Raw genomic sequence first — 26967 nt, forward strand, 5'->3', positions numbered from 1 at the left:
AAAAACAGATTAAACTTTATTTTTCCTTTTTTATATTTGGAAGTCTTTGAATGAAATAAATCCTATTTCCATTTACATTAGTAATGATCTTTTCAGGGAAAAGTGAGAATCAGTCTAATACCTCCAAAACATAAATATTTCCACGTTTTAAGGACTACTTTACTCCATTGTTTATGGAAACATTAACTTCCAGGTGAATCGTAATGCTTTTATAGAGCTTAAAATATGTTCTATTCTTCATATATAAACATGATCCTAAAGTCCACTGAGAGGGTGCACGTTTTTTAAACTTAGACTGTGGTGGAAGGAGAGGTCTGCCCTGAGTCACACACTCCTGTAAGTCGTCACCAGAAGTTGGCTGGAGAACGATATCTGGTCCATATCTAGGGAACAGTTCTTTGTGGGAAATGAAGTACTCTGGCTCTGATTCAAATCTGTGATACTGGTCTTGACACCATCATGATTTCCTTCTATGACCCAGGAACTTTCCCAGCCTTCATAGTCCCACTTCATGGTTCAGAAGTCAACATTTAAAAAATCATATGATGAAATAGAAGTTATAAACATTTAATCTTCTTTTTCTCTTAAAAATAGTCCTTAGCTCTTTGGTGTAGGATGGAAGCAGCTCTTGAAGAGGTGAGCAAGTATGGCTTGGCATAAAGAGCTCCTCAGTTAATCAGAAACCTAGAATTTATGGAGAAGTCTATTTCTTGACAGACATTAACTTAGTTTACTTTTAGCATAGGTGTATGAAAGGGTGTATACTTCCTTAATACCAGCATAAATTTCAGCTGAAAGACAAAGTCTTGGTAACTGCTTTATTCCAACTAAAGAAATGTACTTTCTCTTAAATTAAGTACTCCTCTCAGTTTCTACCAGTGTTTTGATTGGAAAATGGCTTTCTTATGGTAGATTTCTGTGTTTCTATTAAATAATCTTTCAGAAAAGTTAGGTTGGAGACAAGATCATGCTCTCAGAGTTTTTATTAAATTCTCTTTCTTGTTACTTCAGTAGTGGTCATCATGAAAACTAGACAGGATAATCTTGGCCAAGTGACTAATTATGACTGTTGGTTTACCCTGTATCATTCCAGCTCAAGACAGAATGGCTACCTTGGTCGCGTCTGGGAGGGAACAGAGTGAATATTCAATGTGAAATGCAACACCTATAATTAGAAAAATCTATGGTTTTTCCATAGCAATTTTAAGGATGAGGCAATTTGGGGAGAGGGAATCCAAAAAGTAGCAATGAATTAAGGCTTTGCAGGGCGGTTTATACTTCAGTGAATTCTTTATGTTCTGTCAAAGAATCTTCTGATGTCTGGCCTGTGGATCTCAATGGATTAATGTAGCATGTTGTTCAGGACACAGAGCTTGAAGTAAACTGTCTAAATCCTCCTCCCCTCTCCTTTTCCTCCCCCCTCCCCTTCTCAGCCCCCAGTACTGGGGACTGGAGCATGGACTCCCTCTCCTATGCTCTCCTACCAAGCAGCTACCCCCCCCCCCACACTCCTAGAGTTCTTATGCTAACTTCCTTGCCCCTGACATCACCTCCCCGATCCCAGCGCCTTTAGAACACACGCAGAGAATCCAAGAACAGCCCTGGGATTTAGGAGTCGGGTTGCAGGTGGTGATTAGATTAGGCCAGGTGGGAAGGAAATATTGGCAGGTCAAGCGTCCGGAAAGTTACCACTTGGGTTATTTTTTAACTGGTGTTCCTACAAACGGAGCAGTGCCGCCGCGGAGGTGTCACTCCCCGGCTGATTTGTAAATGAACTTGGGGTTGTCTAGGCCAGCAGGTTTTGGGAAGCTGCGAACCTGGCCGCCATTCGACGACCCCGCCCTCGGGGTCCCAGGGGACGACTGGTGGCGAGCCGGGTAGTCTGGGGCGAAAGCGCAAGGGAGGGCGGGCCAGGGCCTCGGAGCGTCGAGAGCATCTCCTCCAGGCGGCCTGGCTCGGGGGTGGTGGTGGGGAAACTTCCCGGGGACGGCTAGGAGAGCGCAGGGCGGGGCGGGGGCGGGCGGGGGGCGGCGGTCCTCCAGCGCTGAGGCGGCGGCAGCCGCGACGCGCGGCGCGCGCGAGGCTCGGGGCGCGCGGCGAGCACCGCGGCCGCCGCCTCCTCTCCTCCGGGCCCCGCCCCGCCTCCGCCGGCGCGGCCTCCTCCCTCCTTCCCTCCGCCCGCCAGGCTCGGCCTCCTCCGCCCTCCCCTCGTGGCTGGCTCCGGCAGTGGCAGCGGCGGCGGCGGCGGCGGCGGGCGGGGAGGGCGTGCGCCGGCCGGGAGGTGTCGGCGGCGAGGCACGGGAAGTTTCAAGTGGAAGGTCGTCCGCCGGCCGGCCGGCGCGTCCTCCCGCTCTCCTCCGGCAGCATCATGGCGGAGCCGAGCGGTTCTCCCGTGCACGTCCAGCTTCCGCAGCAGGCGGCCCCGGTGACAGCCACAGCGGCGGCCCCGGCGGCAGCCCCGGCGGCCCCGGCGGCCACGACAGCGGCAGCGCCGGCTCCCGCTCCAGCCCCGGCTCCGGTGGCGCCCGTGGCACCGGCTCCCGCCCCGGCGGCGCAGGCCGTCGGCTGGCCCATCTGCAGGGACGCGTACGAACTGCAGGAGGTTATCGGTCAGTGCGGGCGGGCGCGGCGGGGCTGGTCCAGGCCGGGCAGCGAGGCCGGCAGGAAGGCGCGGCCCGGAGCGGGAGTGGGTGCGGGATGCGGGGTTCGCCAGCCTGCGCGCCGGGGAGGCAGAGCGGCCGGCTTCGGGGCCTACCGGCTTCAACGTTTTTCTCTGATTTTTGTTTTTGTGAAATCTATTCGTTCGATCTCGGAGCGGTGGTGCTGCCGGAGGCGGCGCGGCGGATGTGACTCCCACTGCAGACCAGCCGCATGCTGCAAACTTTTATCTCCCGGATCGCTGGGGCGGCGGAGCTGGGGACCCGGCGGCGCCGCCGCCGCCGCATCTCCCTCCCCGCTGCGCATCGGGGCCGCAGCCCGTGACCGGTGGCCACGCGGGCAGCCAGGCAGGCAGCCGGGGTGGGGTGGGGTGGGGTTTGCGGAGGTGGTGGTGGTGGGGGGAGCCGCCCTGGGCTTCAGCGCCCCCGCGCCGCGCCCCGCGTCCAGCGGGGACCCTGCGGGCGCAGCCGCTCCTCCGCCTCACACTGTGACCCTTACTCGGCCACGTCAGAAGCCGCGGAGGCCCAGGTTCTTTCCGAGGCCGGGGAGGATGCTGGCCTCCCTCCTTGACAGACAGCCGCCTCTCCATGCCCTCCCTGCAGCCGGGATGGCAGGGTAGCGCAGCGCGGCGCGGCGCGCTCGGGTACCCGCCTCCCTCGGTGCCGGGCGCGCCGCCTGCTGCTCAGCCCTGCGGTGCAGTCCGGTCCGGAGAGCGGCGCTCTGGCCTCCATCCCTGCGCCTGGTCGATGCCTCCTTCTGGTCCAGGGCCGATCTGCTAGACTGAAACCCGAGGCTGCTCCCTGCCTCTCGGAGCCTTCTAGTCGGCTCACAAATATCACCTTATCTTACATTTTTAAATACCTGGCAAAGTCGAACGGCAAGAAGCCGGTGTTACTTTTCTTTGGACCAAGCACTGAAAGGCCAGGAGATTTGTGCTGTCCCCTTGTTTAGAACCTTCCCTACTGGATCATTTAGTGAATCTTTACCTGGGGGCTTGCGGGTAAAGTGGGTCTCACTCAGCACCTGACCTTATTCATGCTGGGCTGAGATGTTGCTGTCCCATAATCTTAGTCATGAAAAAGGGATTCAGGATAACCTTTCACTTAAAAGCTACTCAACTCTTTCCTTGAAGAAATTACAATTACACTAATTTCCTTGGGTGCTTACAAGAGCTTTTGTCACTTGGTTGTTTGTGGATGTAATTGATAAATGTATGCATACATTTCATAAACGTACATGTATATAAAGGAAATGATGAGCATGACAGAAACCTGCAGTACAAAAGCTCCATATAACCTCTGTAGGTATCTGTAGACAAATTCTTTAAATATCCTGTCTTTAATAGATTTTAGCTAAAAACTCTTAAGAGATGAATCTGCATCTATGCACACTGGATTAAATAACTTCGGGGGCTTCTCCTAAGGCCTGGCGTTCTCAACAACTCCTTAGGCATGTAAGCCATTTCTCTACCCCCTCCTCCCGTCTTTGTTCCTTATACTGATTCTTATATTTGTTCCTGGAATCCCCTCCTGTCCTGCTACACCTGCTCTTACCAGTTTTTCCAGCTCTTTCCTTCTGAGCACCCCACCTTTTTTTTTTTTTTTTTTTCCCCCCCGCTGCAGAGAGGATTGAATTCAGGACATATGTGCTGAGTAAGCAAGTAAGCAATTGATAGGTAGATCCCTATCCCTAATTACTTTGCTTCCCTGATCACTGTGGACCCTGCCCTGGTGCCTTCATGACTTAGGATACAGGGATCTGGGGATTCTGTAGGATGTGATGAGGGAGGGCCAGAAAGGAGAGAGACTGCTAGAAGAAACCAGGAAGCAGATTATTAGTCAAATTAAGTCATATTTGAGCTGGGTTTTGAAGTCTGAGTAAATTTGTAAGGTGCTTACCTATTTCCACTGCTGCCTTCTTTAACCTGGCTGTGAACAATTTCAGGGTCTTAGTATCCCCCTGACCCTGATTTACACAGGTATGCCCAATAGTTGGTTTGTATCTACCATTTAGTTTTCCCTTGGGTCTCTGGGATTCAGATCACAATTTATATATAATCAACTTACATTCATTCACAGTTACTGTTATTAGAGTTGAAACTGTAGTCATTGCCTTTCCACAACAATTCCACAATATTTTTTTTTTGATTTTGTGTGGTTAATTGCCGGGGCCCTTTCTGCTTGTAGTTAACAGCATTGTTAATTGGGCTTGGTCAATTTAATTGAAAAAAAAAAAAGGACATATATTTGAGGACTCTGTGAACAGACCCTGCTCATTCCATCCCAGTGGGGTTTTTTTTTAAAAACATGTTTCTTTGGAAAGGACTTTTCAATAGTTTTAAGTTTATTTCACTTTTGAAACTTTGTTACTGAAAAGTCAAATTGTTGGAATAGGGTTTTGCAAGGGGTGAATGTTCATAGGGCATTACAAACTCATTTCCATTTAGTGTTTAATGCTGGCAGAGTGATTAAGAGTGAACTATGTTTAAACGTTTTTGCTTAAACATTACATGCAAGAAGTTAGTAGTCCAAACACTGAACCAGTTTCAACATGAATGCCTCTTGACAGCTTTGCCTCTCCCTCATAGAGCCTGGTGTCACAGGATGTGATTACAGCAGTGTGAAGGGTGACCAGCAGGAGGCTTGATGTGCCCAAGCAGAAAGCCAGGGGAGGCATGCTGCTTTAACTTCCCAGCGTGGCAGGGGTGCATGGAACACTTTTTCTTCATTTCCTTCTGGGCAGAGGTTGAGGCCCCAGCATTAGGAGAGAATAGGTCTACTGACATCCAAACAGATCAGGTTCAGTTATTTGACTTCTTCTGTTTTAGAAAAACAAACACAGGATTTTTCCAAGTCTAAAAATAAAGTTTTTCTCTTTGGTGCATTGTTCTTGTGTGGCAAGAGAGGAGTAGAGAAATTGTAATGCTCTTAAGGGGTAATCTGGTTTCAGAAGTTTATGCCTGACCTAGAAATGATATCATTTCTTGGTGTTTAGTGAGAGGTGAAATATGTGAAATTATTAAATTCTTCTAGCTAATCCTCTTGTGTTAGTACATTCCAAATACTTCGGTCTGCTGTACATGTAGACTGCTCTTGGGGATTTTTGCTGTGTTACGATCTTCAGCTTCATTAGTCTTTTTGTTTCCTCTTCTCTCTATATTCTTTCTTTAGAGACACAGGAGAACCTAAAACTGTACCAGCTGAAAAATTAGTTTATTTGTTTGTAGTAGTCATGTAAAGGTTGACTTGGGCATTGAAAGAACCACCTCAGCCTTCTTGCAAGAGTTCTGGTCTCTGAAATACCTGTTTCTGTTCTGCTTAGGCAGTGCTTGCATTATTCTTCTCTTTCCTGATTTTTCCCTGGAAAACACTGAATAGCAGATTCCTGATTCAGATGTTTGATTGTCTTAGGCTTTTCCTTCCCTCAGGATAAGCCTTTTTTTTTTGTACTTCATTTCTCAGTGTTCAGTGAGTAAACATTTAGGATAACCTGAAAGTAAAATTTAACGTGTCACTCTTAAGTCAATAAAAACAACTTGATTTCTGGAATCCTAGCCCTTTTTGGATGGACATTTCTCTCCTGTGAGACTTTGTCAGTCCCAGGTGCTTTTCTTGAGTCTTTGGTGCATTTCCTGAGGACTTGCGGCCAAGGCTTGAAGGAGCAAAGACCTCTGCTAAAGTCAGATCTGTAAAAACAGGCCAGGGCATTCCCACTGGCTCTGGACTCTCAGAACTTCTCAGGGAATTCCAGGAGCTTTGGGAGAAGAGCTAGGTTTGTAGTGTCCTAGAGGCAATTTGAGGATCTTCGTAGCTAGCTGTACTTACAGAGCTGCTGCTGTTGGTCCTTTGAATTTGATTAGTTTGACTTAAGAAATAAAAGAGGCCTGAGATATTTGGCTGCAGACATAACTTTAATTTTGAGTATTTTTATTAGAATATAAAGAGAAAATACAGAAACATATTTATTAGGTAAAATATACACAACAGCATTCTGTTACCCATTTTTTTCTTCTTGTGGTGCTGGAGATGTAATCATGGATGTAATCTATGCTAGTAAAGTGCTCTACCATTCAGCTCCCCCCCTTTCCTGCCCCTCAGCCCTTAACTACCTTTTAAGTATATGGTTCAGTAGTATTTGTTATATTCACAAAAGCAGTTCTCTTTTAAATGTGCTATTGCTATTGTTAAGTGGGGGAAAAAAATCTCAAGATAAAGAGAAACTTAAGGAAGAGAACGATGGAAATGTTTGCTTTGTTGATGCCTTTCACAAATAATGTGAATTTTCCTCTGCTTCTTGTGCTTTGTTGTGTATTACATTTTTGATGGTGTTTGAAAACACATTGAAGCAGTACTGGCTCTGGAGTCAGAAGGCCTGGTCTGTTTCATGTCCTGCCATGGCTGTCACTGGCATTTGTGACCTTGAACACATTATTTAGATGTGCCTGTACTCAGTTTCCTCATTGGTAGCATGGAGATGATAAAAATAGGGTTATGAGGATTGGGGAGACTAGAAAGTACTTAGAGTAGTGTTTGGCACAGACACTCTATAAACTCCATTTGATATCAGACTCAAGTTATCAGGAGATAACACAGCAAAATCTTTAGCAAGACTTTGAAGTGGCTTAAAGAGGTTCTCTGCTTTATTTCTGCCAGGGAGGGAGAGGGAGGCAGAGGAAAGGTTGCCCCCACCACATCTCCAAAGTGGCTAGAAGGGGGCTGAGGAGGTGGGCCGGAGGCCCAGGTAGGGCTGGCTTCTCACATAGCACTTCCAAGCCCCACACAGCATCTGTACCATGGGGACATGGAGGAAGCTGGGGAGACCTGTGGAGCTCCTGGCAGTTTGGACAGCTCAAAGGTTTAGGTGCCAAATGGCCCTCTGACAAGTGGTGAGCGCATCCTGCGGGAAGGTTACTGGGGAGGATCTGCCCATTATGGAAAGGCTCTGAGAGCAACCTGCACAGACTGCACTTTTCTTCCACCTCTGAGTTTGCCCTGGAGGCTGCCATGAAGCTAGGAAATGCTGCTGACTAGAAGAAATACTCTGGGTGTCCCAGTGAGTAAGGAAAGGGGTCTTTGTTTTCAGATAAAGTCATCTCCTTTACTTCCCACTTTCCTTCTTTCATCTTGAAAATATTCTCATTTCTCTCTTATTCTCTTACCTTATTACTACTACTACTACTGCTATTATTATTATTATTTGTGGTGCCAAGGGTTGAACCCAGCGTCTCTTGGTGCTAGGCAAGTGCTCTAACAGTGATATAGATCCCTAGCCCTCTCCCTTTTTTTCTTAAAAGACAAAAGAAAACAATGTAAAACACTCTTCCTGTCCCTCTCTGTCTACACTCCTATCTCTTATCTCTTTCCTTTGGTTACAGCTAAACTATTTGAAGGAACCACCCTCTCAGACCACTGCAATCTAGCTCTGCCTTCTCTCTAAAAAACCCTGGTTGCTCTGTCTAAAATCCTTGTAATCCTTTGGTGGCCAGCACCAGTGGGTAGTGTAGTCTTCCTCTGTCTTCCTCTCTCTGCAGGATATCAAGACCTCTTTCATTTCTTCTTCTGAAATTACTAGCACTTGGGTTGCAGTGCCATTTCTATTTTACTTCCTTTTCCTTCCTTTCTTGCCACCGCTTCAAGATCAGCATCGCCGTGTCTGACTCTAAAGTGAAGAGAACCTCTCTGACTTAGGAGTTTGAGAATTTCCCCTCTCTTGTGGTTAATGATGGTACTTGCTTGTGTTTGGGCCAGTCAGCTTAAAGGGTTCTGTAGAAATGAACTGTAGAATTAATCTTGAAGATCGAGAGTAAGCACTTCGAGTGCTTCCACTAGCCTCCTTACAGAGCAGGGGGAGATTGGGCTCCCCTGATCTCAGCTCTCAGAGCTGCTTAGTTCAGTTGTTCTTTTGCTTAGACACTACAGGCAGAGGAGGGAAGTTCTGGGTTGTTCTTAAAGACCTAGAGCTGCCTTTCTTATCTACCCTGCTGTTCTGTGGGACCTCTTACCAGGTAGAAATCAGAACTGTTGGAGAACATCAGGATATAGATGAAACAAAGCAGCAGAATTGCAAGAACAGAGGGCATTCAGAGGTTGTTCGGAAAGCAAGAGTTGTATTTTTATAAGTTATAAGGGACGGAGGATGATAGGAAAGTGGTATAGGCAGGGACCTGGAACTGGGTTTTCCTTTGAAGTCAAAACCAATGTCCTGGATACGGTGACTCCAGAGTGCATCTTTTGGGCAAGACTTCCAATGTCATCATTTTCCTCTAGGATAATTTTGTTTAAATTTGACTAGAACTACTCCAAGGTGGTAAGAGTGATTCAAGTGTTTGAAGCAGTTTCTTTTTTCCAAATTGGCCATTCATTGGTCAAGCCTTTGATACTTGAGGAGAATCCAGTATATTAATTAAAAAAGCATTTCAAAGCATTTCAAGCATGACTTAACTAGAAAGCAGAAAAGAAATAGTAGCCTCATAGAGAATGGCTTGGCAGGGCTTTATTTCTAGAATTGATTTGGACGTGTACTTTGGAATCCAAAAATGAATAAATATTCAAGTATTTCAAGTTTCTTCTCACTTGCCAGACACTTTTTTGAGAGTAAATGCAGGCTTAGTTTTCAGAAATGTCTTGGACATTGACCTTCTAAATTGACTATGTTTTGATATACAAGGAAACATTTAAAGGCAGAGTTAGTAGAGACCTAGACATTCATTTTATCTCCAGTTTTCTTTCAGATTTCTTCAGGTTAAGTGACATTTCATATAACTCTCAGAAGCCTACAATTAGGGACTTCTTCCTTAAGAAAAAAATATATATTTGGAGATATTTGTGGGGTTCTAGGTTTCTATTTATTCACTGTTGACACCGTTTGCTGGAAAACTGGATGGCTCATAGAGATGGATCTCTGCTGTGTAAATGATAGATCTACATTTGAGGACTATTTTGGAAACCAGTGACTTCTGACAGTCTGAGGCTTCTCATAATCTGTTCATGGTTGAGATCAACCTTCAAAACAAGAAGGTTTTGTTTTGAACTTGCACATGAGCTTGTACCAGGGCTCGAAATAAGGGGTATTCCAATTGCTTTCTTTCCTGCCCTGTTTGGTGGGCCAATTGAAAAAGGATTTCATTTTTTTTCAGACCTAACTTATATTGCTTTTATCTAGAGTCATCTTGTCTCCTTCTCTACCTCCCTCGCTTCCCTTTTCTCTCTTCCCCTCCTCCCTTCCTTTTCCCCCTCCCACCATTACTCCTCCTTCCCTTTCTTCTTCTTTTTCCTTCCTCCTTTCCTGTGTCCCTCTCTCCCTCCTTCATCTCTGGCATTATCTCCCTTTGCTTCATAATAGGGTGATTCAGAATGCAGCAGAAGAGAAGAAGCCAAGGAGGGTTCCTAGGGGAAGGAGGAATAGATCAGTGTGCTGGTGTTTCCAAATCAATTTCCAGATGAGAGATGGCATAAGAATATAGGAAGAAAAGAGAAATGGAGTAGCAAAGGAAATAGGCATTTCAGTTGCCTTTGCCCTTTAGAAAAGGCTCTGAAGGTCACAGTTGAAGTGCCTTGTCTATGGTCCCAAAGTCCTTAGATTGCTGGGCTTATAATTTCATTTCCTACCTCGTTCAGTGTTCTCTTCTACTTACACCATCTTGTTTCTTGACTGTTATGTCTTCTTGTTTGTAGGAAGGAAGAAGTTAGAAATATTACTGGTTTGGGGATGGGGATGTAGTTTTGTGGTAGAATGCTTGCCTACAGTGTACATGGCCCTGGCTTTGATCCAAAGAAAAATAATTCTTGATAAATATTACTGACTCACATTTATTAACTGCAGGCTGGGGGTGCAGCTCAATGATAAAGTACATGTGTAGCTTGTGTGAGGGTTAACACTCTTAAGGGTGATCCTTGGCATCAAAACAACAAAAACAAAACAAAAGCAAACAGAAGAATTTATTAACTACCGTTTAACTAGAGAAAAATTATATATATATATATGTATATATATATTTATATCTAAGAAGATCTTTACCATGTAGAAATCATAATAAAAACCACACTTCTGGTGACTTACGGTGACTTTTGGATAGTATGGATCCAGGCAATGTTTTCATTGAAGATTTGATGGACCAGCCCTAGATGTTACTTTGCCTGAGATGTTTAAGAGACTGGCTTTATATTATGCTGGTCATAGCAATGGAAGACAGCTTTCTGAAAACATGTATCACCACTGATAAAACAAAAAGAAGACAGGCCAGTGAACCTGACGTGTATGTACACCTTTGCTTTTCATGCTATATACTATTTGAAGTTATCAATTCATATTTTCAGGAGAAGTTACCCTTTTAGTGTATGTTGAAACAGATACCCTAGTTTATTGGGGGAGGTAGTTTTTTAATTTTCAATTGAGATTAAGTGATTATATAAATTCTACAAATTTCACAGTATTGTGGAATAGTGATACTTAAAGTCACAAACACATTTTAACTGTCACAAGGCAAATTGTCATTATCATGGTCTATAAAGTTTGTGAATTCTATGAGCTTTGACAATACAACTATGTCTTCCACATGGGGTGATATGTACATTTCTTTCCTTTTGCGTAGTATAAACTGTCCCCACTTTCCCTCTCATTCCCTCCCTCCCATCACTGCCCTTTGGTTGCTTAGTTTGTTTCATCAATGTCCAGTGCAGCTGATGGGCCTCTCTGTTGTATATTTTCCCCTGTTTCCCTCTGATTCTGTGCCCTCTTCCTAGCTTCCCTCAGATGTGCATATATATTATAAATATATATCATATATGTGGTCAAGAACATAGAGTCATTTAGAAGTGATATGACAAATTAAGTAGAGGTCCTTCATTTCTTGAATCCTGTTTACTTTGTCATATCTCCTTGCATTTTGAATTTAACATCCACATATCAGGGAGACCATGTGTCATTTGTCTCTCTGCTCTTGGCTTACCTTGCTCAAAATGAGTTGTTCTAGTTCCATCCATTTCCCTGAAAAAGCAATATTTTGTCCTTTCTGATGGCTGCATAATACTCCATTCTATATAGGTACCACAATATTTGGATCCATTCATCTGTAATGGGGCATCTGGGTTGTTTCCATATCTTGGCTGTTGTGAACAGTGCAGCAATGCACATGGAGGTGCACGTATCCTTGTATCCTGGTTCCTGTTGTTCAAGGTAGATGCCTAGGAGTGGTATGGCTGGGTCATAGGAGAGGTCTATATTTAGCTTTCTGAGGAACATCCAGACTGCTTTCCAGAGTGGTTGTATAAGTGTACATTCCCACCAGCTGTGCAGTAGGGTTCCTCTTTCTCTGCATCCCCACGAGCATTTGTTGTTGGCTGAATTTAGGATGTGGGCCATTCTGACTGGGGTAAGGTGGTATCTCAGTGTTTTTTTTTTTTTTTAATTATATCTAAAGTATTTTATTTATTTATTTATTTATTTTTGAGTCCGGTTGTGGGGCCTGAACTCTGGGCCTGGGCACTGTCCCTCAGCTCTTCAGCTCAAGGCTAGCTCTCTACCACTTGAGCCACAGCGCCACTTCGTGCTTTTTTCTTTTTGCTTATGTGGTGCTGAGGAATCGAACCCAGGGCCTCAGGCATGCAAGGCAAGTGCTCTACCACTGAGCCATCTTCCCAGCCCCTCAGTATTGTTTTTATTTGCATTTCCTTTACAGCCAGGGATGATGAACATTTCCTCATGTGTTTCTTTGCCTTTTTTTTTTTTTTTTTTGGTTGGGCCTTGAACTCTGGGCCTGAACGCTGTCCCTCAGCTCTTCAGCTCAAGATGAGTGCTCTGCCACTTGAGCTACAGCGCCACTTCCGGTTTTCTGGTAGTTTATTGGAGGTAACAGTTTCACGGACTTTACTGCTGGGGCTGGCTCTGAACTGCGATCCTCGGATCTCAGACACCTGAGTAGCTAGGATTACAAGCATGAGCCACCGGTGCCCAGCTATTCTTTGCCATTTTTATCTCTTTCTGACAAGTCTCTCTTTAGTTCCCTTGCCTATTTTATTATTGGTTTGTTAGATTTGGGAGGGATTAGTTTCTTGAGTTCCCTGTATATAATGGATATTAGGCTTTTGTCTGTTATATTGCTGGTAAATATTTTTTCCCAATTGGTTGGCTGTCTTTCTAGGTTGGTAGCTATATCTTTAGCTGTGCAGAAACTTTTTATTTTAAGGTAGTCCCATTTGTTGAGTCTCTCTCCAATTTGTTGTGACCCTGGTGGGAGGTAGTTTTAAAGTATGTTTTTTTTCCTGCCCACTTAACTCATTTTGGAAATGTTCTTGTGATCTCCTAAAAACAGAGATTTAGTGAAACCTAGTATTTTCAGGAGCTCCAAAATGTTAACATGAGAATTTAGGCTGGATTTGCTAGTCGGAATCACTTCTGTTTACCTTTTTTCATGTTATGAAGGGAAAATGACTAGGCTTTTTTTTTTTGGGTCCGGTCTTGGGGCCTGAACTCTGGGCCTGGGTGCTGTCCCTCAGCTCTTCAGCTCAAGGCTAGCACTCTACCACTTGAGCCACAGTGCCACTTCGGGCTTTTTTTTTCTTATGTGGTGCTGAGGAATGGAACCCAGGGTCTCATGCATGCAAGGCAAGAGCTCTACCACTGAGCCACCTTCCCAGCCCTTGACTAGGCTTTTTTTTTTTTTTTTTAAAGACAAAGAATTTGGGAAATTAACCCTATATAGGAAATAATGCCTACGTTAATTTTACTTACTTACCATGAAATTGATTCATAATATCTTCTTTTCCTTTGAGTTTGAAACAGTTAGCCAGGCCTGGAAACACATCCCCAAATAAAGAAAACAGAAGAAAACAAACTACAATAACAACAAAGCCCCAAATATTTTGGCATTTGGGTGGTTAAGGAATTAATGGTATAGATCATAATACAAATAAAACATCCAGTCTGTAATCAGCATCTTCAAGAAAGTTATACAAGATAACCACTGTGTGGGTGGGGACCCTGCTTTGTTAGAGAAGGAACTAATGATGGGTGAAAAAAGAAATCTGTGCTGGGAGACTAACAGAGCTTAATCTGGGGGCAATTCAGGGACAATCTGTACTTTCTCAAGTTTGGCTCTCCCTTGAGTGACCAGGTCTGCAACACAGAATGTTTTTACTCTGCAATTCTTTAAATTTTTTTTTTTCCCCTAGCACATGCCCTTTTCAAGTTTCTGAAGTCCCAACCCAGTGCCTGACCTTTAACTGGCTGTTATGAAAACATTGTTCCTATGGTACCTTTCCTGGGAAGCCTGGTGGCTGAGGTGGGGCTAAGCAGAAGGGTGAACTTGAGAAGAGTAACGTTTTTGGCATAAGTAAAGATCAGGGCTAGATTGTTTACCCTCACTAAAATAAATACTCATGGTTGTTTAAAAAGTGACACTTTCTCTGGCTGAGAGACAAAGTTCTCAATTCCTCTACAGCCATCTTCCTGATGGTTTTCAGGGAAGCAGCAGAACTTTTTCAGGCAGATCTAAAGCCCCCTAGAAACAGATCAGAGAGGGCAACTTTGTGACTGTGAGTGTGTTAAATAATCTTAAAGGAGAAGGGGAATATGACAGTCCTAAGATAGGTGGAAGTTATTCAAACACTTTTCGGTTAGCGCTTAAACAGTCTTTTTTGATAGGAAAATGAAATGATTTTCACCTGTATATGATTGATTAACACTATCCCTCTATCTTTCAGAGTTACTTAGAAGAGAGAGACAAAAATGTGAATGCTTACCTTAGTGTGAGGTCTGACTGACCTTAAAACTAATTATATTAGAATTTATAAGGACAGGAAATATTTCTTCCAAGGGAACATGGTGGGAGTGTGCCACTTTGACACTGGTTTATTTTGGTAAATGTTTTAAGCAGTGGATGTTTTACTGAAAATATACTTTTACATTCTTTTATTATTATTTTACTTAGAAAGTTGATTTTTTTTTACAAAAATTAATATATATGTATGTACACATATATTTTACCGTGCTGGGGTTTGAATCCAGGTCTTCATGTACCCTAGCAAGAGCTGTATTACCTAGCTATACTCCAGCCTTAACTGTTCTTTTCTTTCTTGTGAGGTAACCATTTACACATCTTCCACGTGCTTATACTGTTGTCATTGATTGTTGGCCCTGTAGACTAATTTGCTGTGTTAGCTAAGCGTTGGAGTATTTTGCTGCAAAACTGGCTTCAGAAATGCATAGCTGGCTTAAAAAAAAAAATCCAAAGATGTCAGTTCTGATATGACATCTGAAGGGGAAAGGGTGTGTATATGTATAAGCCAATCCCTTTTTTAGCCTTTAGGTGTTTTATTGCAGACTTCCTTAAGATTGGACACCGTATTGAAAACATAGATTGTTCCCATTGGTATGTAATTAGTCTTCCTGCCATCTAGATGTCTGAACTAGATGAGTCAGTGCCTGAAAAATAATATGTCTTTTCTGTATTGTTTACTTTAAAGGTAAATTTTTGCTTAGATAATGAAGACACTTTTTTTGGTCAGTGCAGTAATATTTTACTGCTTACTTTTTTAAAAAAAGAATTGCCATTAGAAACCTAGTAATAGTTATTGCCAGAATTGACCTATTTTTGTATTTATCATATACCATTAGCAGACATGATAAAAGGAAATATATATAATTATACTTTTTATTAAACTGCAATTCTTTTCTGATAAAAGTCCTTACCATAAAATACTATCTTCTCTAGGATGTGAGAAGAGGGTTCACTATTATCTTTTTAAGCTAGAGATTTAAATGCTAAGTGACTTTCTTACCAAGAGCAGATTGGTCTGGACATGGAGTTAAATCTATGCAGCATCCTTCTTGTATTTGGCCTGGGCTCCTTTCTTGCATGGGATAAAGGTCTGAAAAAAGGAAGTTACTTATACTTTTATTTTGAAAGGTTTTTTTTTGTGTGTGTCAGTAACCTAGGTTTGAACTCAGGGACTTGTGCTTTCACTCAACTTTTTTGCTTACAGCTATCACTTTGCCACTTGACCCACATCTTAAGTACAATATGTTGGAGATGTAGTCTCACTGACTTTTCTATTTAGGCTAGCCTCAAACCACAATCCTTCAGGTCTCAGCCTTCTGAGTAGCTTGGGTTATAGGAGTGAGCTCCTGGTACCTGGCCAGAGGTTTCCCTATACTTAGGATATTATAAACAGTTACAAGTTATTATACTTTCCCAATATTATACAAGCATTAACAAGATTACTGTAGAAGGTTTAAGCAGTACAGACAAGTAAAAAGAGGGAAGTATCACTAGTAACCTTATTATCCAGATAAATAGATACTGTTTGAATTTTGGTGTTAGGGTTATGTTTCAATGAAATAAGGTTTTTGAAAAGAGTGAATTTATATTTTTGGAAACTGCTGCTTTTTTGGGGGGGCGGTCCGGTCATGGGGCTGAACTCTGGGCCTGGGCACTGTCCCTCAGCTCTTCAGCTCAAGGCTAGCGCTGTACCACTTGAGCCACAGTTCCACTTCCGGCTTTTTTCTTTTTGCTTATGTGGTGCTGAGGAATCGAACCCACGGCCTCATGCATGCAAGGCAAGCGCTCTACCACTGAGCCATCTTCCCACCCCCAGCTGCTGCTCTTTTGTGTTTATAAGTACTTTTATATTTCTGTGTGTGTGTGTGTGTTCTGCTCTTTTGTGTTTATAAGTACTTTTATATTTCTCTGTGTGTGTGTGTGTGTGTGTGTCTGTGCGCTGATCCTGAGGCTTGAACTCAAGGCCTGCTGGTAATGTAACACTGAAGCCGTAGCTCTATTTCTAGATTTTGGTGGTTAATTGGAGATGAGAGTTTGGTGGGCTTTCCTGTCAGTCTGGCTTGAACTGTGATCCTTAGATCTCAGCCTCCTAAGTAGCTAGGATTACAGGTGTGAGTGCCTAACAGTACTTTTATATTTAATTTGCTTAGAGAAAGAAAAATAAAATATTTTGAGATTAACACTTAACTTGGCCAAAGTGATTCATTTCTTGATAACTTGATATAACCCTGATAATCAAGTATACTTGACTATTGAAAGGCTATAAGTGTATTCTTTCTTGTTCTTAAATGTTTTCAGAATCATAGAATATATCGAATAGTCTAATCTTACCTATGTTACAATTTAATACTTTCTAAAATTACCTGTTACACTTTTGCCTTTTGCCATCTGGGTACTATGAGAACACTTTTTATGATATTTGATATTTTTCTTACTGAAAAATATCTGCCTAGAGAAAAGTTAAGAATAAGTGCCTTTTCAGGCTGGTGATTCAGCTTGTGGTAGATCACTGACCTAGCTTGTGTGCAATTCTGGGTTTTAGGCTCATTCTCCAGCACCAAACCCAAAATAAAAGGAAACAACAATAACAGCAAAGCAAACAAACAAAACCAATGTCTTCTATTCCCACAAAACCAAAGAGTAAGGAACTTCCTTACTGTTTGTGGGTATATTTGAACAGAGCAATAACTTTCAGATTTTATACTATCCAACCTACAGCTAGAAGTATAAAAATTTTCTAGATGTGATTTAAAAAAAACAGTAGCAATCTGATTTTTGACAAACTGGGAGAAATGAAACTGTGAATTTGATTTGATAAGAATGTTGAGTTTTTTGGTTTTTTTTTAATTTCAAAGATTTAGCAGTTAGGACAAAAAATAAAATATTTATTGATGCCTCTAGCCTTTATAACTGAGAAAGGTTTTGCTTCCCGTTATCAAAGTGAGAAAGCTTTTTAAATTATGATAATATAATTCTAATAATGGAGTAGGTGGAAACAACCCAAACCCTCAATTTATGAAAATGATACAGCCTGCTCAATGGCTGTTTTGGTATGTATATTTACAACACACACATATACATGTAGTAATTTTATATATAATGAATTTTATATACTGTTCTTCAATTCCTAAAATTTACTTTCATAAAGCTACAAGTAAATGTGTATATATATATTTTTTTCTGTACATATTTATGTATATATGTACGTATACACACAGAGACATACATACTCATCAGACACTATCATTTCTTAGAGATCCTCTTCATCTTAAGGTATCTCTATTCTGAGAAAGCTGGGGGTTGGTGGCTCACGCCTGTAAGGAGGCTGAGATCTGAGACTCATGGTTCAAAGCCAGCTAAGGCAGAAAAGTCCATGAAACTCATTTCTAATTAACCACCCAAAAACTGGAAGTGGAGCTCTGGCTCAAGGGGTAGAGTCCTAACCTTGAGAAAAGCAACAACAACAATAACAACAAACAATTCAGGGACAATACTTAGGCCTTGAGTTCAAACCCCAGGACTGGTGTGAATGGGTGTGCATATTTGTGCACACACCGAGACACAGACACACACAAAGATGTTCCTATTCTGAATCCATTCTTGATCTGTGGATATGCCTTAATTTATGTAAGAAGTTATTTTATTGATGCTTATTTCCTAGTTTTTAATATCTCTATTGTAAAAGATATCTAGAATGGGAATTACTACTTGAAGTGATATTATATTTATACTTTGATAGGTAACTGAAAATTTCTTGTAACTGTTGTACTCTCTGCTATTTTCTCCCATTGCTGGCTTTAAAGCTAAAAGGGAGTTGGAATGAGTAGGGATCTTGCCTTCTTCCCTACTTGACCCAGACTTAAGACTGGGAGGAGAAAACTGCAGGTGGGGTGGTTGGATATGGAGAGGAGAGAAATTGTCCTTTGAGTTTAGAGAGTGAAAGTTGCATTATGATGTGGACTAAAAAAATGAAATATAGAGGGTCATTACAGTGAATATATTTTATGAATTGATGAGAAGTCTGGGCTACAGAATGTAATGAAGTTAATTAGCATTTTCTCTTAGTTGTAGAATAAAGACTTGCTAATATTACCTGAGTAATAAGTCATTTATTATAAAAGTAGGTGTGGGAATAGGGAGACAAGGATCTCATCCACAATCCCAGGTGTTGCTTGAGTCCAGGAAAAGCTGGGCATTTGTTTAAGTGTGTGACAATTGCAGTAAAAATGACCCCTTTGCATTCTCACTATTCTGGATCTTTTAACCTTAGCATCATTAGCCAATCACTGTGCATATTGCTTTTGTTCTTGCCTACCTGCTTCTCTTCCTGTTATTATATGGCTCTCCTATCCACTCTGTATCCCCATATTCTAGTCAACTAGAATCTCAATTCTTGTAGTTTCTACTTAGTCAGAATTTTGGCTGATTCATACCCGCTTATGCCCTGTCTGGCTTTTCTCTTGATCTTTTCTGTTTAGCCAAAGAATGGCTACAGATTGCTGCATTATTTACTAATCTTAATCCCAGAGAACAAGAATTTAGTTTTCAGGGGGATGTCTTCGTGAAAGAATTTACTTCCCTAAGTAAAGGGAAGGGTTTAGATCAAAAGCTCCTGGCTGGAGAGGGACCTTGTTGTGGTAAGTATCCCCACATGTTAATAATTTATATAACACCATTCCTTGGTAAGTAGTGACTACTCATTTATATGAAGTAATGCTTATGGATGGGGCAGAGGGAAGTAAGGAAAGGAAGGAAGAAGAAAATGAGTATTACTTCTAATTATCAAAACATCTTGATCTAATACACACACACATACACACACACACACATACACACACTTGTGATATGCTTAAAATAGAAGTTTATTCTTTTAAGTCAGTAAATGCTTTCCTTTGACTCAACTTCCCCTTTTCCATATAGAGTATACATTTGGAAAACTTACGTTCAACCTCAGTAAGTTGTCTTAAATTCTAAAATGCTGATACCCAAAGCATGAGACATAGTCTCATTTTTCTGCAGGATTTAAAGTACTCTGAAACAGCTCATCCTGTTTATGCAATGACAATGAGGTTCTGAAAAGTATACCTGGAACCTGATACTTCTGGACCAACTCGTTTTCTGTGTGAGTACTTTATCTCAGCAGAATCTTCTCTGTGGATATTGGGAAGAGAATCTGATCCTCCCAAAGGCTGAGCAGTTTTTGAAGGATGAAAGCTTGTTAATAACCCTCGGAAAGATTTCTCCATGGTGCTTTGTTTCCCCCCTAAGTGAAGGTCACTATCTAGTATCCTGTTTTCTTTGTTCTCCCCTGGAGCCCCATTCTGCTTCCCTTTAAAGTCATGGCTTACTGGCTGAGTTGTTGACTTTGGTACCTGTCCCCTAGAATCTCAAAGGGCAGATTCTCTGTTACTTCTTTAAATGAAAACCATGTTTATAAAATGCTTAGTTTGGTTTTGAAATGTAATCTGATTTGAGAGGTGGCATTAAGCTCGCCTTTTATTTTTATTTATTTATTTATTTTTACCATTTTTATTTTGAAGGAATTTTTGGTGGGTAAATGAAGGCCAGTAGCAACCTACCTATTTTGGAATAGAAAACTGAACGGTCTGATTGAGTTTTACACAGTTTATTTTGGTAGTCTTAAACTTTGTCCTAATCTGCTTAAAAAATGGTATCTTAGTATGTAAGCAAAATTAAACATTATTCTTTTATTAAGGACTGTGCAATGCTTTTTATTATTTAGAAGGAAAAGATTTTAAGCCTGTTTAGTAAGAACTCTGGCAGTTGAAAGCCTTCGTCTTGACAGCCTGGTTTTTTCCTGAGAGGCATGTTAATCTCTATTTGATTGCTTTGGAGGGGAGTTGACAGTCACCTTTTGCTGGCTTAGTGTGTGTTTGTAAATGGACTTTTATTTCTGATTTTGTGAAGTAAAGAGAACTTTCCTGTTGGCTATTATAGATTTAACTCTTTACTTGACTATTGTATTAAATAAAAACTTTACACATCTTCCCTTTGGTCTGCGTATATTACTTTATCTTTTTCTGCTGGTGGGACCGCCAATACACAGAGGTTGTGGAGATGCCTCTTCATCTCTTACTGTGTTGTGACAGTGCTTTAAAAAAAGTGACTTTTAAAACAAATTGTGAGCTGGGCATAGGTAGCTCACACCTGTAAATCCTAGCTGCTTAGGCTCAAATCTGAGGATTGTAGTTCAAAGCTAGCCTGGGCAGAAAACCATGTGAGACTCCAAATTAATCACCAAAACACCAGAGGTGAAGCTATGGCTTAATTGATAGAGCACTTGCCTTAAGTTAAAAAGCTAAAAGATAGTGCCCAAGCCTTGAGTTCAAGCACCAGGACTGGTGTGTACACACACACACACACACACACACACACACACACACACACACACACACGCATGTGCACATGCGTGCACATCCTATTTTCTAATTTGGTTTTTGGCTTTTTATTAAACTGTTTTGGATGGTCCAAAGAATATGAATACAATTATATACAAGATGTATAACTATACATCGTCTTTTTCTTTATGTGTATAGAGGCAAAAGATATATGTGGATAAAATTATATATGCCAGGAAATATTATGGATAAAAGTTATTTTACAAGGTCATAATTTTATGGCATTTTATACTGGAATCATTGAGAAAATATTCAGAAGATTTATGTCTGTTCAAGGGTGAGCACTTGAACCTGATCAGATGATTGTGGTATAAACATTTAGGTAGTGTCTAGCATTCAGGGGTGGGGAGCTGCCAGCCTGTGGGCTGAAATCATTTGGTACATGATGAGTCAGACATGTGTGCTTCTCATTGGCTACCCTGAGCCATTTGCTTCTATTGATCATTTTATATAGCCTAAGAGTGATGTTATAAATATCTGCCCTTGGCAGAATAAAGGTTCCCTACTCCTCTTAGACCAATCTATACTCTGTGTCTGATCCTTACATCATTCCTTCAAAGGTTGAGGCAGTTACCCTGATTTCATGGATTGGGAGCAACAAAACACTGATTTGCAAACACTGGACAAAGAGTGATTTTCTAGAAGAAAAGTTCTAATTTTTGAAATAGCATTGCATGGCAGAGCCAAAACTTTGTGACAGCCAATTAATTTGTTCTCATTATGTGTCCTGGTGCTGCCTCATCATAGAGTCATCTTGTTGGTTTTGCAGCATTGTTGTAAGACTTAAAGGGATTGAGTATGTAAGGTATAATAAGTAAATATGATTATATTCCTAGCAGTAAGTACTGAGGGGTTAGTATGTTTCAGTCCCTGGGCTCAGAGCTTTTCATATTTAGCTCTTTAATCCTTTGGTTATTCAGTGGAGGCAGTTATATTTATTGCTACCATCTTGGTTCTAAATAGAAAGTTCTCAGTATGTGAAGGCTATTATTACTTATTATTATTATTTATTATGTAGCTGTTTCTTGGTATGCTTAGTTGAAAACTAATGAAGTAGAAAATTCACTGTCAGTCAGTAAACATTAACTAAAAGTGAATTAAATACCTATGATATAAAATACTACTTAAGGTAGATAGGGGCTCTCCATCTAAGCTTTATGTTTTAGTGGTAACTTTTGGCACATTTATGTTTCTTTTGAGAGATTAGAAAATAAATCACCATATGATAATCCAAGAATGTCAACACTTCACAAGTAGGAAAGTCAGGAGTAGAACTACTTGCTTTCCAAAGTAAATTTTACATGCCCTCAATTAATCCTACTACACTTGATGGAATTCTGAAGGTGGCAGAAGGTGAAGGACCTTTAAAAATGCTTACTGTCCTTTCCCTCCTTTCTTCTTCCACACAAAGTGCCTAGAAGTGCAATTGGCAAATACATTTCATAAAGCAGTAATTCTCATGCCATCTAGCATCCTAAATTAGTGATAGGGACATTGAAAAATTAAAAAAAAAATTTCCACCACCAATGCTGAAGGTACTGACAACTTTAAAGATATGGATGAGTTGTCTCAGTGGACATATGTTTCATTATAGAAGAGTAATTCCAATACTAAATGAAACAACAGACAAAAATGCAAGACCTGGGGGTTTTGGTTATGTAGTTCTCAGCATTGAAACCAGCCCCCAGATCAGCCCAAATTTAAATTTGAAATTTAAAAGGAAAATGAAAGGTGCAAATATACCTTCATTACATTCCCCTGTGTATTGGGGGAAATTCTGCACGTTGGAGGAAGTGAACTATGGCTGTGAAACTACAAAAGAGGGTAAGAGAGTGAGAGTGTGAGACTAATTTTCAGAGAGACCTAGCAATGCTGGCTGATAAGGAGAATTTCTGTCTCCTTGCCTTTCCATGAGTGGACAGCTCTTCAGCTCTCATGTGCGAGACATTACTGTATCTTAGTAATAAAAAGAAAGTTCCCTTTGGGTTCCTAGAAAAACCTTCAGGAGAGAAAAATGACAAGGCAGTGATTCCAGGTCAATGTCATGAAGATGTATAACATTTAGAACCAGTTACCTATCTCCAAAGCCCATCTGTCTCTCATCAGTAGTGTGCCAGGTATTTACTGTCTGATCCTAACGGAAACAATTTCAAATCCAATTGCAGAATTCTAACCAGTTACTAAATGTGTGTTTGGTCTAAGACAGAATTGAAAGGAGAGACAGGCCTAAATGTTTGGATCAAATGTGGTTGTTCTGTTCTCAAACAATTTCTCGTGTTTAGTGCTGTCTGTATGAATGGGTTAAATGCTTATACTACGTGTATATGTGCATTTTTGGTATGTATGTATTAATATCAGGCTCTTTCCTCTTTAATTTTTTTGCTGTTGTTGTACTTGGGTTTGAACTGAGGACTTTCTACTTCCTAGGAAGACTTGCTGCCACTTGAGTCCAGTCCAACTCTTTTTGTTCTGGTTATTTTTCAGATCGACTCTTGCTTATTGGAGGGCATGGACCTTGATCCTCCAATTACACTTTCTGCCACTGTTGGAATAATAGGTGCATACACCCCATTCTCAGCCTTTTCTAGTCCACCCATGAGGTCTTGCAATTTTTATTTATTTATTTTTTTCTGGGCTGGCTTACAACCACAATCCTCTTGGTCTCAGCCTTCCAAATAGCTGCCTTTAAATGAAGAAGAAAAACTAGGGAAAAGAAAGAATTTGTTGTTGTTGTTCATCCCAATAACTAAATTGCTATTGTGCTTAGAACTCAACAAATGCCCACAGGATGTGAACTTAATAGACTTATGCCTTTGAGCAAAGGTATTCTAGTTGTGGTGGAATTTTTCACTCCCCATTATCCTACTCATGTGTTCACTTGCCTACCTGTGCTGAAATCAATAGCAGTTCATTTATGATTGAACCAAGTAAACAATTCCTATGTGAAAGAAACAGACCCAAGAATTACATCATTTCTAACTCTGTCTTTTAGATCAGCATTTGAAACCAAGTTTTTTTTTAATCACTTCCCAGAAAGATATTATGTAAAACTGGTGCATTTTATTCTCTTTACTTTTTTCTTCAGTATAGTTCAGTTACATTCTAAGCCCAGTGTGTCCAGTGTGACATTGTTGGTTTTTGTCTCTCTACTCAGTGTTTAGAAGTCTCTCTGTGTTGTTGAGTATTCCTTTCCCGCTACTCTCACTTTTTTTTTTTTTTTTTTTTTTTGGCTAGTACTACAGCTTGAACTCAGGGCCTTGGACTTTCTGGTTTATTTGTTTCTGGTTTATTTGTTGTTTAGTTGGAGTGAAGAGTTTCTCAAATTTGTCTGCCTGACCTGATTTCAAACTTGGATCCTTAGATCTCAGCTTCCTAAAGTAGCTAGTCGGCACTAGCCGCTGGCACCCAGCAAGTGTGCTTTGATCTTTAGGAGACATGGTCTTTGCTCTTACAGTCTCATCTGGTTAAGCATTTGTCTGGAGTTCAGGAAAAATAGCATGTGCAAGTGCCTCTGACCTGTGTTTTTCCATGAAGTGTTAGGTGGTTCTACTCCGTGACCACTCTGACAGTAAATTTTGTGTTAGCTTCCTTAGGGAAGGTATATGTGGAAGTGATTTTTGAAAGGCATCTTCTGGGCATTGTCTCAGACTCTATGGTTCAAGTCACTTATCTAATTTGGACATCCATTACAGGGTGCTGATGCCTATGTATAAATGAAGTAAAACCTGCTGTCCCTTGGGCCTTCAGCTAGAGACAGCAGCAGGACTGGTGATTTAGCGAGAGACTTGGGCAGTACACAGGATGAGTTGCTAACATTCTCTCTCAGTGTGTGTAGTCCTTTTCTACCGGATTTCATCAACAGATCAAGCCAGTGATATCCACACAAGACCTTCTCAATGGTGACATGGTATTTAAAAGGTGTTCGTATGGTTCTTGTGTATCAAAGAAGAGAGTTGAAATGATTTGCCACTAGTGAGCTATTCCATTCACTGTTTCCTTGTATGATTCCCCTCATTCAATGAAGACATTTAGCCTTTTCTCCTGGACTTCCCAAACCCAGGAACTTCTTGCAGGAATTTGAAAGAGATCTCAAAACAGCCAAACACAACTTTCAGTGTTCAGACAAACTCTGTTTCTGTCAAAATAAATTAAGCTGGTAAGTCACAAATTAGGAAAATATTTTGGGACTTGTGCTTATTATTTAACAAGCAGAATAAATAGCTGCCCAGAAAGACAACACAACACAACAAAACCAAAAAACCCAAGCCAACTCCAAATGAGTTGATGAAAGATCTCTTTTGCCATTTACGCAGAGTTAGATTGTACTGTCTCTGATTGACAGCAAGTCTTTGTTTCTGTCACCCACTAACTGGCCCATTCTTCACCTGCCATATTTAGTCACCTTTCTCTTTTCGGTCTCTGCCCCTCAAATTGACTGAGGAGATAAAAGCCCAGGAGGGAAGCAGCAGGGAGCCCTGTCCATATCAGAATCCAGTTCCTGCTTCCCTCCATGCTACAGTTTCTCCTCACACTGCTAATTTTATCTTCTCTATGAATGATTTCCTTTGTGAGGCTTATTGGAATGCCCCGTGGGAGGGATGCTATGCAAAAAAATAATTGTATTGCGTAAGTGCCCAGTCCTTAGTGATGCCAGATCGCCCTTGGCACTGAGAGGCGCCTCCTCTCTGGCAGATCCTAAGAAAGCAGAGGAAGTACATTTGAGAGGCTGCTCTGTCCTCCACCCAGGGCTACAGTGGTGACCCTGACCCCACCTCTGATAAAAGGCTTATTTTAACTTTGCAAAGTGCAAGTTTTAGCCCTGAAGGGAAAGTTTTCCTGTGGTTTCTTTTCTTTTCTTTTCTTTTTTCCCCCTTGTGCAATTCTTTCCAGCTTCTGTTTCTTCACAAATGTCAGGGTTCTCGCTGTATTACCTCCAGGATATTGGTGACCAATTATTTAAAAGGTAGTCTTTTAGTTTCTTTGGATGAAAACAAAACCCCAGATTATTCTGGTATACTGTATTTTAGCAGTGACATGGTGTTTAAAGTTAGAAAAATGGACACAGAAAAATAGGGTTTTTCAGCATGATAGTTGGAGGAGCTAGCAGTCCAAAGCTTGAGAGACTTGTAACTGAAACCTCTGAACTAATTCCAGGCCTTTAAACTCAGTACTAGACAGCCAGGCTAGGTTATCACGGGGCTTAGGGAAGGACCCTCTTGGAGCAAAGACTCATACAATGGACTCTTATCCAACTAATGTATTTTTTACCTCCTGTAAAATCAAATTAAATCAACCTCAGTTTGGAGGATATAGGAAGTGTGTGTGTGTGTGTGTGTGTGTGTGTGTGTGTGTGTGTGTGTGTGTGTGTGTGTTATACTCTGCCTTCTATTTATTTGTGTTTTTTTGCATTTATTTAATACAGCCCCATGAAGTGGGCACTAGTATCACCCCCATTGGACAGATGAGGACGGGGCACAGGGAGGCTGAGACTTGCCTGAGATGGCAAAGCTGAGATGTTTGGTGGAGTCTGAGTATCAGCAGGCTGACTACAGCCTCCATGTTGCTCCACCCCTTCTCTTCAGTGTTCTTGGTCTTCTACATGTGCACACTGTCTGTACCACATTGTGTTATTTCCCACGTTGACAAAATGTGCTATAGAAAGTTCCTATCATGGAATACGATTAAACTATTTTCCCATTGATGGATTTTTATGATGTCTTGAGTTGTGAATCACATTGAAAGGAACATAAAGGACCAAAGAAATTTCTTACGTAATCAATACTCAGTGTAGAACTATGGCTAAACACAGAGAACGAACTGAAAACATAGAGATGATTTGTTTTGTTTTGTGCAGAGGCAGCCACTTTAAAAGTTTTTAACATAGCATTTCACTCTCTTTTATATCATTTTTTAATGGAGAAGAGCCATTTAGGAGAAATGATGATAGAAGAAATCAATACTAATAAAAGTTTGTAGTGACAATATTTTTCATCGGAATAACAACTGAATACTTAGTGCCTAAGTGTTTAAAATGTAACAGGGATTAATTGAAGGTTTTTTTTTTCTATTTCTCAGGAACCGTGTGTGATTGATGTGACTATCATAGCAGATGAG

General features: G+C 41.2%; 1 protein-coding gene across 3 annotated transcripts in view; it reads left to right on the forward strand.

Annotated features, from left to right (window-relative positions):
* Positions 1-2200: 2200 nt before the first annotated feature.
* Positions 2201-26967, forward strand: part of Stk39 (serine/threonine kinase 39) — a 274272-nt gene continuing 249505 nt past the window's right edge. For 2 of the 3 annotated variants that reach the window (XM_070021570.1, XM_070021579.1), the window contains exon 1: positions 2201-2609. In XM_070021570.1, coding sequence (XP_069877671.1) covers positions 2369-2609 — 241 coding nt within the window. In that variant the 5' untranslated portion in view covers positions 2201-2368. Of the gene's footprint in view, positions 2610-7617; positions 7711-26967 lie in introns of those variants that run through there. The other variant, XM_070021587.1, reaches the window with a different exon arrangement.

Source organism: Dipodomys merriami, unplaced genomic scaffold (assembly GCF_024711535.1).
Source record: "Dipodomys merriami isolate MVZ:Mamm:240054 unplaced genomic scaffold, mDipMer1.0.p SCAF_1, whole genome shotgun sequence".
Classification (NCBI taxonomy): Eukaryota; Metazoa; Chordata; class Mammalia; order Rodentia; family Heteromyidae; genus Dipodomys; species Dipodomys merriami.